The sequence below is a fragment of the Dipteris shenzhenensis genome, chromosome 1 (assembly GCF_047967505.1).
Source record: "Dipteris shenzhenensis isolate YYH24624 ecotype China chromosome 1, Dip_SZ_1.0, whole genome shotgun sequence".
Taxonomy (NCBI): Eukaryota; Viridiplantae; Streptophyta; class Polypodiopsida; order Gleicheniales; family Dipteridaceae; genus Dipteris; species Dipteris shenzhenensis.
In genome coordinates, this window is record NC_141596.1 from 51562856 (window position 1) to 51577162 (window position 14307).

A 14307-nucleotide genomic window follows, 5' to 3' on the forward strand; every position below is an offset into this window, starting at 1 on the left:
TGTCCTTCCTCTGCATCAAACCAAGAGCTAGTCGGTGTTTCTCGAATAGCTCTTTACCGAGTGGTTTGGTAAATATGTCTGCAACATTCTCTTTGCTATCACAATGCTGTAGTGTGATTTCACCAAGTAACACTCTTTCTCTGATGAAGTGCTCTCTGACATCAATGTGCTTTGTCTTGGAGTGATATACTGGATTCTTGGCCAATGCTTGAGCCGATTGATTATCGCAGTATATTGTTGTTGGCTTTGACTCATTAAAGTAATTTATTTCAGACAATAGTCTTCTGAGCCATATAGCCTCACATGCACCTGTAGTGAGTGCTCTATATTCTGCTTCAGTCGAAGACAAAGAAACAGTTTGTTGTTTGTTTGACAACCATGAAAATGCATATCCTTGTGTCGATCTCCTAGTCTCATGATCTCCGGCATAGTCACTGTCATAGTATCCATGCAACCATGGATGACTTCCTCTATATTCTATCCCAAACTGTCTTGTACCTCTGATGTATCTCAAGACTCTTTTGGCTGCATTCCAGTGAGACTGTTTTGGATTTGCCATAAACTGTGCTAGTGAGCTTACTACATAACAAAATATCTGGCCGTGTGATTGTCAGATATATAAGAGATCCGATGAGTTGCCTATAGTACCTATCATTGACTGTGGGCTTTTCTGAATCCTTAGTAAGTTCCAAACTCTGCTCCATGGGAGTGGCTGAAATCTTGCAATCTGCCATATGAAACTTCTTCAGGAGACTGTCAACATACTTGAGCTGACTCATGAATGTGCTATCTGAATCTCTCCAAAACTCAATTCCAAGACAATACTTGAGCTTGCTTTAAGCCGTAGAGACTTTTCTTGAGATGGCAAACCTTATTCTCCTTTCTTGGTTCAACATAACCTGCTGGTTGTTGCATGTAGACTTCCTCGCCTAAATAACCATTGAGAAATGCATTCTTGACGTGGAGCTGATACACATTCCATCTATTGAGTGTCACTAGGGATATCAAGAACCATATGGAATCCATCTTTGCTACTGGAGCATAAGTCTCATCATAGTCCTGACCATATTGTTATGCAAATCCTTTTGCAACTAATCTGGCATTGTATCTTTGAATACTTCCATTTGGATTGTACTTCACTTTGTATACCCATTTGTTTGCTATGGCCTTCTTTCCTAGTGGAAGGTCACATAATTCCCAAGTATTATTGTTATACAAAGGATCCATTTCTTCATTCATAGCAGTTTGCCATTCTGGCTTGTCTACTGCGTCTTTGAAGTACACTGGCTCTTCTGTAGCCATGATGGTAGTCATAAGAGCATAGTTGGTGGTTTCAACTTGAATTGCTTTGCCTTTTTGAACATATGTCAATCTGGCTGAAGGTCTGCTTTCCCTAGTGGACCGTATGAGCTATTGTGGCTTTGCTTGGGGTGTTATTGGAAATTCTTGCTCTTCTTCATCAACCTGTTCTGTAGATGACTGTGAAGTCGGTGCTTCTATCTCCTGTGTAGGTGAGGTTTTCCATTCTAATTCCTCATCAAAGATTACATCTTTGGAGATAATGACCTTGCGGTTGATGGGATCATACAATTTGTATGCTTTGCTTTCTTCATTATACCCAACCATGATGCATTTGCTTGACTTCGCATCCAATTTCCTGGGATGATCATCATGTATGTAGGCATATGCTATGCAACCAAATATGCGGAGATGCCCAATGTGTGGCTTGTATCCAGTGAATGCTTCATAAGGAGTCATACCTTGTATCGTTTTGCAGTAGGAAGCCAATTAAGCAAATAGTTTGCAGTGGGTATTGCTTCTGCCCAATACTAATTTGGAAGGTGCTTTTCACTAAGCATTGCTCTAGCATTGTCTGCTAAAGTCCCATTCTTCCTTTTAGCTCTTGCATTCTGTTGAGGAGTATTTGCACATGTGAATTGTCTTCAAATGCCATGATTTTTGCAAAAGTTCATGAATGCTGAAGACATGTATTCACCTCTTCTATCTAATCTCATGACCTTGATCTTTCTGCTTGTCTAGTTTTCTACCATGGCTTTGAATTCTTGAAATTTGGAAAACGCTTCAGATTTCTCTTTCAGAAAGTAGACCCAACAATATCTGTTGTAACTTCGTCGATGAAAGTCAAGTAGTAAAGTGAACCATTGATGCTGCAGGTCTGGGCATAACCCCATACATTTGTATGTATCAAATCAAGAATACCTCGTGCACGAGAGGTACTTCTGCCAAAGTTGGTTCGCTTTTGTTTGCCAAAGCAGCATGCTTTGCAAACCTTTCCAAGAAACTGTAGCTTCGGAATCCCAATTGCCATATTCTGATTCCTAAGATCTAACAAGTACTTGAAGTTGACATGACCATATCTCTTGTGCCATTTTGCAGATAGTGGCATCTATTGCGGTTGAGCTGACATGGCATGCTTATCTAGTACTGTAGCTAGCATTCTATATAAGCATCCTTCCTTGACACCTTTTGCTACTAGCTGACATCTTTTGGATTTGTCTCTCATAGTGCATTCATCACTGTCGAAGATGACTTTGTAATTGTGTTCCATCATTTGACCTACTGACAAAAGGTTCTTGTTGAGCTTCGGAACATAGAGCACATCTTTCACTAATCCTTTTGTACCAGTGAAATTGTTCATAGGGATAACGCCTATCCCTTGAACTAAATTCGGTGTATTGTCTACTATGTAGATGACATTTTTCTTTCCTTCTAATGGCTTCATTTCTGTGAACCATTCCTGATAATTTGTCATGTGAGATGATGCACCGTTGTCGATATACCAAGGATCATGTTCCACTTGGTCGACTTGATAGCTGAAATCCTTTTTGGGATTGAAATTAGTGTCTGGGTACATTGTATCAGTCTGATGCATTTCGTCACTTGCAAGAAACATATTTCCATGTTCATTTGGAAAATGACTGTGACTAGAATGTCCACCACGATGATTTCCTCTGCCTCAGGAATTCCCTCGATTACTACTAGACTGATCGCCTTGGTCGTATTGCTTCTTGTGACAATCTCTTTCATGGTGTCCAAACTTGTGACAATAGTTGCACTGATTGTTTGACACGTTGGTGGATGCATTCCCTCATTCTTGAAATCTTCGTCGGTTGGAATGATTTCCTCTTTGCTGATTCTGGTGTTGCTGATGCTGATGCTCATGTTGCTGATGATGACCACTTTTCTGATATAATCTACCACTACCTCTGCCTCTGCCTCTGCTTCTATCTGAAGCTGTGAATGCTTGATCATTAGAATGACCTTTACGTGCTTGAATTGCTTGCGTCCTGAGTTCTTCACCAAGTAGGAGTGCCTGAAGTTCTTCCAGTGTCGGAATTTGCCGTTGTATGGCAATACTCTGGACTAGATTCTTGTATCCCTCTCCTAGTCCATTCAGAATGACTTGAACCATTTCTGCGGGGTTCATTGTCTCTCTTGCTGCTGCAAAGTTGATTGTTGTATTCTTTTATGCGGAGTACATAAGCATGACCGGTTTCGTTGTTGTGAAAAGTCTGGTTGATTTGCTTTCTTAGTGTGAGAATCCTGAATGTGTTCTTAGACTCATAGAGAGCTGCGAACATATCCCATGCTTCTTTCGATGTCTTGACTGTTTTGAGCTATTCTAGCATGACATCTTGCACATTCTGCTTGATCAGATGATAGGCATACTTGTCTTTCTTATCCCATTCTGCCTGAGCTCGGGCAATGGTAGGATCTACTACTCGTGTGGAAACTATTTGTGTAGCTGTAGATCCCGTTGCTGGTGCTGTGACAACAGATGGAGTAGAGCTACTTGTGGCTGGATCGGCCAATGGTCTAGGTGTAGTAGACCCATCGACATACTCCCATTTGTCCTAAAGTACAAGAATGGTCTCCATTCAATATTTCCATGTGCCATAATTGGAGTTGTCTAACTTAGTAGATGCCTCCAGATTGAGGTTGCTAGTCATAGACATGGTGCAAGAAATGTACCCAAAAGTGTCGTGAAAATCTTTGTATGAATCAACTGCAAATACACTGACTGTGCCAAGGGCTTTACAAGGCTGAAATGATGTGCACAATGCTGTGAGATAGCCGAATAGGCTTTACAATGGTGGCATGTGTGTGTGAAATCAAGTGCTATCTACCCACTGAAACAATATGCAATGCCTCTGTACTCTCTGAAGTCTACTCACTAAACTGATGAACATAAGTTTTCAGGTAATGTAATGATGTGAAACCGTATGTGAGCGTATGGACTACTCCGAGTAGGTACTAGTCAGGAATTTCCGGCATGGCTTAGATTGGCAACTTGGGGAGATTTAAAGCATCCCCTCTATGGTGATCTAGCCTACGCTGATCTATATCTATACCAACTATCGATCGATGAAAGAACAGTAAATAATTCCTTTTCTTTTGTTCTTTTTAAGTCCTGTGTCAGATGCTCGATGTAGAGAGAAATGTGCGTGAAGGAAGTGGTTTTGTTGGCGAGGTTCAAATGTGAGTGTAACTTGCACCAAAATGTGCGCCTGATGTGACAACGCGTACAGCACGAAAAAACGAGCGACTTTCCTTTTTGAAGCACCCTCAAATTCTTCCTAGATCAAGAGATACGACTTGATCTAGGTGGAGGGGCAAAAGGAGTGCAAATGGTGCTCAATGATGATGTGTCACTATGGGTCACATGCAGTGTTATGTGGCACTATGACTACCAAGAGGTGTGCCAATGGACATCTGTGCTGAGGTGGCAGGAGTAATTACATGAAGTGACTGTGGAGCACTATGTGTGCCTGCAGGGGTCAGTGCTGATTGGATAGCTGAGGTGGCACAAATGATGATGTCAGTAGATGATGTGGTAATAATGACATGGCAGTGATGACATGGCTATGCTGATGTGGCAGATGAGCTGGTAGCATGACGTGTCTATGATGACATGGCACAAGTGACGTGGCAGATAACATGTCAGATAAGGTTGACATGGCACATGCTGATGTGGTAGATTGACTTTGACTCACACATGGTAGTCGGTGACAACTGGCAGATAAGCTGATGATGTGGTAGCTTCATGGGGCTGCTGACATGTCACTTAGAGTGACGTGGCAGATAGGGTGCCATGTGTCACAACTGTGACCAAACCACCTAACCAAGGTTGATGGAACCTAACCCTGGTTAGCTCCTATCTGCAACATATCAGTCTAAGAGCAAGAGAGACTCTAAGTAGGAAGACGACGACGAAATGGCCACTTGGAGAAGATGATGGCAAAGAGACAATCCGTCATTGTGTCATTGCATGCACGGAGCTCGTTTTGGAGTTGCGGCGCTTCACCATCTTCTTCACCTTCAAGCTTGCAAGCTCACAGCCGTTTGAGTGATGCTTCGATGCTGTAGAAGACGTCGAAGCCCATGGAGGTAAGGAGGCCATTTGGAGCTTCATTGCAGGAATGAAAGAGCGCTGGAGTGCTAGAAGGAACCTTAGAGCTTCTTAGTATAGTTGGGTGGAGAGGCTATCGTTGGAGCGCTCGCTGAATAGAGAGGCAAGGTTGGAGCGTTGGCCATCTTGCATGATGGAGCGTTGGAAGCTGCTGTAGGGAGGCCATCTAGGAAGGCACGCGGCTAAGAGTAGAAGGTTGTGGGTCGCACTCGAGGTGAAGTGTTGTTGCTTCGGGATTGCCCACAAGTTTGTTGCAGAAAGGAGCACGGTAGGATGGCCTGTTGTCAGAGGGTCACCCGTGAAGCTATTGTTGGGGGGTCATCCATGGAGCAGTTGATGCTGAGAAGCCGCCTTTACTGGGCAGCCATCATTTTACAAGTTGAGAGCGTGGAGTAGAGGCCTTGCAGATAGTCATTGAGGCGGTTAAGGAGCTAGCTACTGGTGATGCAAGTGCTGCTAGAGACCTTTGTAGTTTGGAGAGGCGTCTGGCTTTCCAAACTATGAGAACTATGAGTTTTTCTTGCCTTGTAGTAGGCCGTTCTTGCTGTTGCATGAGCAAGAGTTAGAGGGTTTCTTATGCATTGCTAGCTCTCTCAATGAAGCATGTCTCTCAACATGTCTCCCTCTCACAGCAGAAATCTCTCAAGAAGGCTCTACCTATTTTCCTCACAAACACTTGAAGAAGATCACTCTCTCTTGCTTTCAATCAAAAAACTCTCGCAGTGGAGTTGAATGGATGGAAATCTTTCCAATGAATGGAAATTCTCTATCAAAGAAAGCGAAGGTTCTCTCAACAGAAGAGAACACTCAATCTCTCTCGATCTCTCAATCTCTCAATCACTCTCACAAGAAGGATGGCATCTCAGCAGAAGGCAAAACCATGCTCTGATACCATGACAAAATATGAAGAGGGGAGAGGAGAAGAGTGGAGATAAGGAGAGAGGGCACAGCTAGAGAGCACACCACAAATGACTAACTATACACTAGATTTAGTTGAAAAAATAGAATATATACAAACCCTTTTAGGGTTAGGGTTAGGGGATCTAACCCTTTCCTTTATAGCACTCTGTTGGGTTAGTGCTATGCACATATGATCACGTGATGGTGCTATGCACACATGATCACATGATGTTGAGCGTGAACTATCAACAGATTTCTCCAAATAACCAACCCACAGCATAATAGCCGGTGTGAGGTGACCACTTGGGCCCTTTGTTCTTGGGGCTGCCTCTTCCCTACAATAAAGTTTTAGAGCAAACCAAGAAAATCTTGCACATGGAGCACATCTGGGATCTTGTGTCTCACGACTCTTTGTCCAATGCAATGAGCTTCCACAACAAGACAAAGCACCCATAGACGCGCACACAGACGCGTTTATTGAACTAAATAAAAAACTTACGGGCGCATCTATTTGCGCGTCTATTTTCATGTCTGGAGACCCACGTCTACTAGCGTGTCTATATAGCAGACACATGCGCGTATAGACATGCATTTAGACGCTTAAATAGACGCTCTTGTAAACGTGTTTATAGACGCAAAAATAGACGCTTGTCGAACAGACAGACGCGTATATAGATGCATTTATAGATGCACTGATAGATGCGCTTTATAATATTTTTTTAAAAATTTACAGAATGCTGTGTATGTTGTGTATGCTATATAGTTACAAGAATCCCATTTCCACATTATGTAATTCAATTCTTACAGCCAATGCAATCGCATTTTAATTACAATTCCAAATAAAACATTACAACTCCAAAACGCAATAAAATGCGTGCTTAATAGTGATGTGATGAAAAGATGGGTGACAAGATACGAGGATGCAAAGGCAAGAAGACAAGAAGAAAGGGCCCTCTTTCATACACACCACGGATCTCCTGTGCCATACCCTCAGTATCTAAGAGCACTTCCAAAGGATATTCATGTGGATTGGCTACTTGATGAAATGGAAAAAGCAGAGAAATATGAGGGGATGCATATCACAATGGAAGAATGGGAGTATGCTAGGGGATGCATGAGCAAGGTTGGTATATAGAATGTCATGCATAAGTTAGGAGCTTTCAATAATTTAGATTGCTTATTTAATTGATTTTTTCTTGGTGTAGTGCACTATTTTCAATGCTAGATGGTGTGAGGGCAAGCATTTTCGAACACAATAGATTGATGATAAGAGAAACACACAAGATTGCGGCATCATTGCTAGCTTTGAGGGAGCCAATGGAGCCATGGATGATTATTGTGGCATAATCCAAGATATTATTATGCTTGACTTTCGACACTTCTTTGTGTATGTTTTGGATGTAAAGTGGTTTAAGGACGTGGTGGAAAGAGGCCCTAATGCAACAATCAAACGCCATGCAAGTGGCTTTGTAACTATTGACTCCACAAAGTTTTGGCAAAGTAGGAAGGACACACTAGTACTACCGCAACAATGTGAACAGGTACTGTGCACACATATAAAAATACTCGCTTTTAAATATTTGATGCAAGAAAAATAACATGATTGTATTTGTGTTTGAATTAGGTTGTCTATCAACCAATGGTGGATAATAATAGATGGTGGCATGTCATACCTATTATGCCACGTTCCAAAGTGATGTATAGTACATTTACTAATATGGAGCGTATGGAGGATGATCATCGCTATGGACGTGATGATGACCGTGATACGAGAGAGGAGGATGATCATGAGATAGGAGATACAGATATTGAGGCCATTACCCATGAGGACGAGCCTACCATTGGTGATGCTGATTTCGATGAGCACATGAGTAGCACAAGTAGTAGTGGGTTGAATGTATTTGTAGATCTAAACACTTGTTTGGATTTTGAAGTAGATAGTTTGGCAAGATCTCATTGAGGATGAGATTGAACCGTAGCCCCATCATTGATATTGGCAAAACTATTTTACATATTGTTTCATTCTCCTTACCTCACTTAATTCTTATAGATGTGGGCTTGCAAAAAAGCATTGATGTTTTTGTTAAAATTATGTGCTTTGGTAATCATGGGCAATGTTTGGAAAGCAATGATGTACACCAAAATCTCACTTTTTGTATTCTCTGGTTTGTGTCTATCTACGCATCTAAATGCACGTCTGATTCTCAGTGTAAACGCGCTAATACACGCGCAAATAGACGCGCTGATAAACACGATGTTAGACGGGCCCGTATTTTCTCAGTTTAGATGCGCAAATAGACGTGTTAATACACGCACAAATAGACGAGTTGTTAGACGCGCTTTTAGACGCGCCTGTAATTCCTCTACTAAAGCAACGCCTATAGATGTGCCCGCTATTTTGCGCATCTACCAAGCGTGTCCATAGTTGCTTTGTGTTGTTGTGTTCCCTAATCAATTATCCCCACATGCATTTCTCATCGGCAATGAAGTCGAGCATATAGTTACATGCATTCAAATCTATACATGTATATACCTTCTAGCATGCACTACCTTCAGTGCACTGATCGCAACCAGTAGCGATAGGCAAGGATTGATCTACAAACAATCGCGCCCGCTTTTTTATCACTAGGTTTTCCCAAACATGACGAGAGTCCTCTCTTAGGTACCAATGTTTGCTTTGCTACCTATAGCTTTCCAAAGTTGCAAGAAAATGCATAAACATGTTATGGATTGAGCCACCATTAAAGAATGGACTGATAATCGATAACTCCTCATCATCAGAACGTCCTATGGCATGACACACGCCTCTGTATGTCATTGACATGGCTAGCTCCATCTTCAACATGGCATATGCATCAACAACATCGTGTTTACTTCTTTTTCCTTCATATGAAGCTGTTGATTTTAGACTTGAAACACCAACAATTGATACTCAGTGCACCCTTCCTTCCACTCCCGATCCCAATTTCTTAAGGACCATTATTGCACGATGTAGAAAGTTCACATCATATTTGCACTTGGAAACATATTGAGTGCACATTTGCATTGATGTCCTACCTTGGGCAACTCCTACATTAATCTCTTCTTTTGCCTCATTCGTGGAGGCCACAAGGTGTGTGCCAACTAATCCTTTCTCTCTCATGTTTTTTAGGCAATGGAAGCCTACATTTTGGACCACTTAATTGCACAAGAACAAGCTTTGCCTCTCCATCCAATGACAACTCAAAATCTTGATGGGATCTCAACAATTCTAGTTGGCACAACACATCACCAAGCATTCTAGTTTAATTACTTCATGCACATCACGCTTGGGCACTACTCTACAAGCTACATGAAACCAAGTTGTGACATGACAAACTCGCATTTTTATCTCTCCTCAATTCCAGCAAGATGTTAGCTGCCATGATGAGCAGCTAGACAATGCTATGATTGTATCTCTCTCATCAATTTAGGCGAGATGTTGGGTTCCATGATGAAAAGCTAGACAGTGCTATGATTGATCTAGAAAACACAATTCGTTACTTGCATTCAAAAGAAGATCCAATGATCTATAAGCAATTACAACATACATATGACAATGACAAATGTACAAATTCAACCAACTATCCTCGATGCAGCATGTAAGATTGAAAACCCTCTATTGTCACATAAATATGATGCTTCATAAACTACATCAGGTTATATCCTACTCTATTACTACACATTTGTGAATCTAAAACTATAAACATATAACAATAACACAAAGCCAAGATGATCTCGATCAGCTTTGCCAATCACAAATTCAGCTGCTGGGAAAGGTTGAAATTGAGGTCACTACAAGATACAGGCCACTTTTCGACGCCGATACTGATGCTAAATACAAAGAAAAAAAAACTTAACCAGTGAAAAGTGTTGGAATGTTCTACATCGCAAAGAAAGTGTTGATATAGTCATCGGTATGGGCATTGGTAAGTGAATGTTTCCAGTGTCAGTATGGGCATCGGTATGAACATTGGTATCTACCGACACTGGAGTGTCAGTATATACCAACGTTCTAACAGAATTTTAAAAAAATTATGGGGTAGGATGGGGCTTGTTTCAGTCCCATCTTGCCCCACAAAAATTTTTTTCATTATAAATGTTACAAAAGAGGTCTACAAAATTACATTACAATGTTACAAAAAGGGTCTGCAAAATGGCAAAAGTGCCGAGGTTGAAAATGGAAAATCTGCCACATTAATGCGCTACAAAATGGCAAAAGTGCCGAAGTGGAAAATGGCAAATCTACTGAAATAATGCCCTATAAAATGGCAAAAGTGCCAAAATACCAAACGACAAAATGTCCTATCCTACTGCTCCTCCTCCCCCTCCAACTCTCCTCATCCTCCTCGCCCTCCTCGTCCTCCTTGCCCTCCTCGTATATAGCCTCTCTGTGTAGGCCTGATCCACCTCCTCTTCTATGAGCCTCTCTGCTTCGTCTTAAGATCTAGTCTCCATGTCTAGGTCTCTATATGGGTCAAAGTTTCCTCCCTAAGAACGAAACAAGTTAGGAAATAAGATAAGAGCGTCGATTGTAAGACAACGATGAGGATTAGGGTATACTCACATGATGCTTTGCCACCTTTTGCCAATTGATTCTATATCCTTCTTGACCTTATGTACTCGTCGTCATCTGGAAGCCTACCAATCATAGATTTATGTGGATCCAAATTCAAGGAGGTAGATATGAATAACAAAACATTTGAATGATTAAACATAGTAGATATTCAGTAGAAGATGAATATATACTTACATAAAACCCCTTTTGTTGATCACACATGCTATCTTACATATTTCTTAGTGCCCCCCCCCCCTGGGGCTTCACATGCAACATAACTCTTGAAATTATTTAACAATCTCATTCAAAACGTTAATTTCTTTTTTTTTAATCTCACATTCGAATTTGGAATGTGTGTTATTGCTTGGAGACCAAGTTTTTCAAATTATGTTAGGCACTGCATAAGTTATGCGCCAGGCAAGTTACCCATATGCAATATACTTCACAAAAAATGGCTACATGACCTAATCATGCATTGGCTTCATACATCCCCACATCTTACTTGGATATCTCTTAGATACAATCTCAAAAGGCATATATAAACTAGGAGCTACAATCGATAGGTTTTTTTCTCCTCATATGATTTGTGACTATCTTGAATTTATATTATGGATTAAGATTCGAATATTAGATGGCATTGCATAATTATCCATGTACCAACAAGCATGTACATACGTTACAAAGGTAAGTGTGCCTAAGTGGCACTCTTGCTTATGTGGTAGGATTGCCTATGTTAGTGATGGTGTGGCATTGTGCAACATAGTACTATTGAGGTACATGTAGCAACAATGTGGCTGTATGCCAATTGTTATCTTATCTGAGTTTTGCTTTATGCCTATGGAAGCTTGCTTTATGTGCAACATCTATGTGAAGCTCTATCCTCACACTACCTATGTGTGCTTGTCTCTGTGTCTCATGTTGTTGTGTTGTTTACTTCTTTAGCTTGTCTATAGTGGCATGTTGTTCACCGTGTAGAAACAAAGCTTTTAAGGGACATTTTAGCTATTCTATTCTATATTCTGGAAAGGTGCATTGTAAAAAATGATGTCTTGGCTTTCAAAGGTTAAAGCTATGAATTGTTCTTTTGAGGAAAAAGCCGCAGCTTTTAAAGATAGAAGCAACACTTAAAGGAACTCCGCATTTATTATATTATGTATCATATTATCTAAAATCCGAATGCCATGCTTTTCATGCAGTAAGTAGGAATGGGCTCTTATTAAAGAACTTTTTCTTTCATAAGAAAGCAAAGTAAGAGCAAGGTTTTATTATGGAAAAACTTTAATTGGCTTATGTGCCATCAATAGAACTATCTATAAGGTCAAAACTTGTTGATTCAAAAAACTAAGGGAACATTTTAATTTAGTAGCTTTATTTTCCATACATATTGTACAAGAGATAAAGGAGGTTTTGAAAGATAACAAGTCCCAAGAGGCATACATTGTGACCTTATGATAGATAGTACATGACCTTACATGTGATAACTATGTAAGCATGAACTGATTGATGCCTTTAAATAAGGGATATTTGAGAGGCAAACTTTCAAATCAAGCTTTTAGATCGATGTGTAGACATGACCTTACATATGTAGGCATCAGTGTGTAGATAGATCTGCATATCGAGCACTCAAAGAGTTCCAGTAAAGTGTTCCCGCCAGCCAATTGCCCACACCTTCGAGATAGCCTTGCAGCCCAGCTTTATCCATCAGGCTTGTCTTCCTTATCTCGTACTTTGACTTTGATTAGCTCGCACACTTCCGAAACAATCCCCGACAAGTCGACAGGACTGCATGTGGATTTGGATTTTGAATAGTCCAAATACATCACTGCAATAAGATTGAAATAATCGCCTTCAAGATACTCCTTTTTGAACGACACCAGATCGTTCACCCAGCAGAGATTGTCGGTTGTGGCGTCCTGCAGTTTGGAAATGAGTGGATTCGTGTATGTTTCTTCATCAAGCTCTACGCCCAGCGTGTACTCCATCAGTATGGAGGCCGGATACCACCCATAAGTGCATCGACGTATTTCAATGAAAGTGTTTAGATCAGGAACAGTCTGTGTTTGTCGATAGATAATCTGGCTCCTATTCGCGTCGAGGAACGCCTTGAAGTATCGGATAAAGCGACCCTGCTGCGTCTTCGGCATCTCTTCGCAGATCTCGTTCCACCAATCAGCGGCAGTTTCGGTTATCACGCGCGCCACGTGAGAAGAGGACGAGTTACTGATGACTTTGCCTTCTAAGACACCTATAATTGATTGCAAAATCTCATCAGCCGCAGCCGAGTTGGCTCCCATTTCCTTGGGATCGTCAAGGAAGTTATCCAACAAGAACATCCAGGCGACGTGCTTGACTATGGGTACCATCCGTTTGCTAATACCATTGGCATAGGCCAGGCACGCAAAGAGATGAAACCTGGACTCAACAAGGAGTTTGTCGGTAAAGCCGGATTTCGCAAGGTCCTTGAAGCGGGATACGACCCAGGAATCACAAATGGATTTGAGTTGAAGACAATCGGGGTGATTGTTCGAGGGAAAGGAGCATTGGGGATGGGAATAGTTATATTTTGGACATTGGAAAGCAAGTTCTCCATGGAGGAAGATAGAATGAAGACAGACGAAGATAGAATGAAGACAGACAGATCGAAGGGGATAGAGCGGGAGTCGGTATGCGGGTAAGTCGAGAAGAAGAAGATCGGTAATAAATAGAGCCCGACAGAGTAAGATCAACGTGTCCTATATTTCAGACAGGTCCTATCCCATCAACGCCGGGTCCCTAGCCTATTTAGTGGGTCGGCGAAAAAGCTGAGCGTCGGAAGTGCAAAAGATTATAGACGATTGGAATTGATCCAACAACATTATTTATACGCTCTAACTACCACACTATAATTAACATCGTATTTATAATCACATGTTATTATAAGCATCTTTTCCAGGGCCCCCCCCACATCTAGTACGGACAAAGCGGAAACCCCTAAATCTATCATAAAGCCATGCTTCCTACTTAGGGGCTTAGCACATGGGAAGAAATAGGATGGGAATGGGAAAAGGTGGTCCCAAGTGGTCCCATGCATATTTCTATCCTATTGCCATCCCACCATGTGCTAACAAAAAAAGATCTAGGGATGGGTTTAGGAGGAAGAGGACACATGGCATCATTTCATGTGTTTAAGAGGTGGGGACCTTGTGGGGACAAGGACACATGTCATCCTTCCATGTTTTTGAATCCCTAAAAAAGGGGAACCTATTCTGGCTGCCAGGGTCTAGAGGCCATGGTCCAGGATGGGAGAAAAAGTGGCTACTCCCATTCTAAATCCATCCTAGACCACTTGGTGTAGGATGGGAGTAATGATGACAAAAATATTCCCATCCTAAACCCATGCTAGCCCCATCCATGTGCTAAG

The 14307-nt window shown here is 41.4% G+C and overlaps 1 protein-coding gene across 1 annotated transcript; it reads right to left on the reverse strand.

Annotated features, from left to right (window-relative positions):
* Positions 1 to 12601: 12601 nt before the first annotated feature.
* LOC147906001 (microbial Terpene synthase-like protein 13) lies at positions 12602 to 13270 on the reverse strand. The gene has a single exon (XM_087382713.1). It carries the CDS (start codon positions 13268 to 13270, stop codon positions 12602 to 12604), a length of 669 nt encoding a protein of 222 aa, XP_087238839.1.
* Positions 13271 to 14307: the final 1037 nt, after the last annotated feature.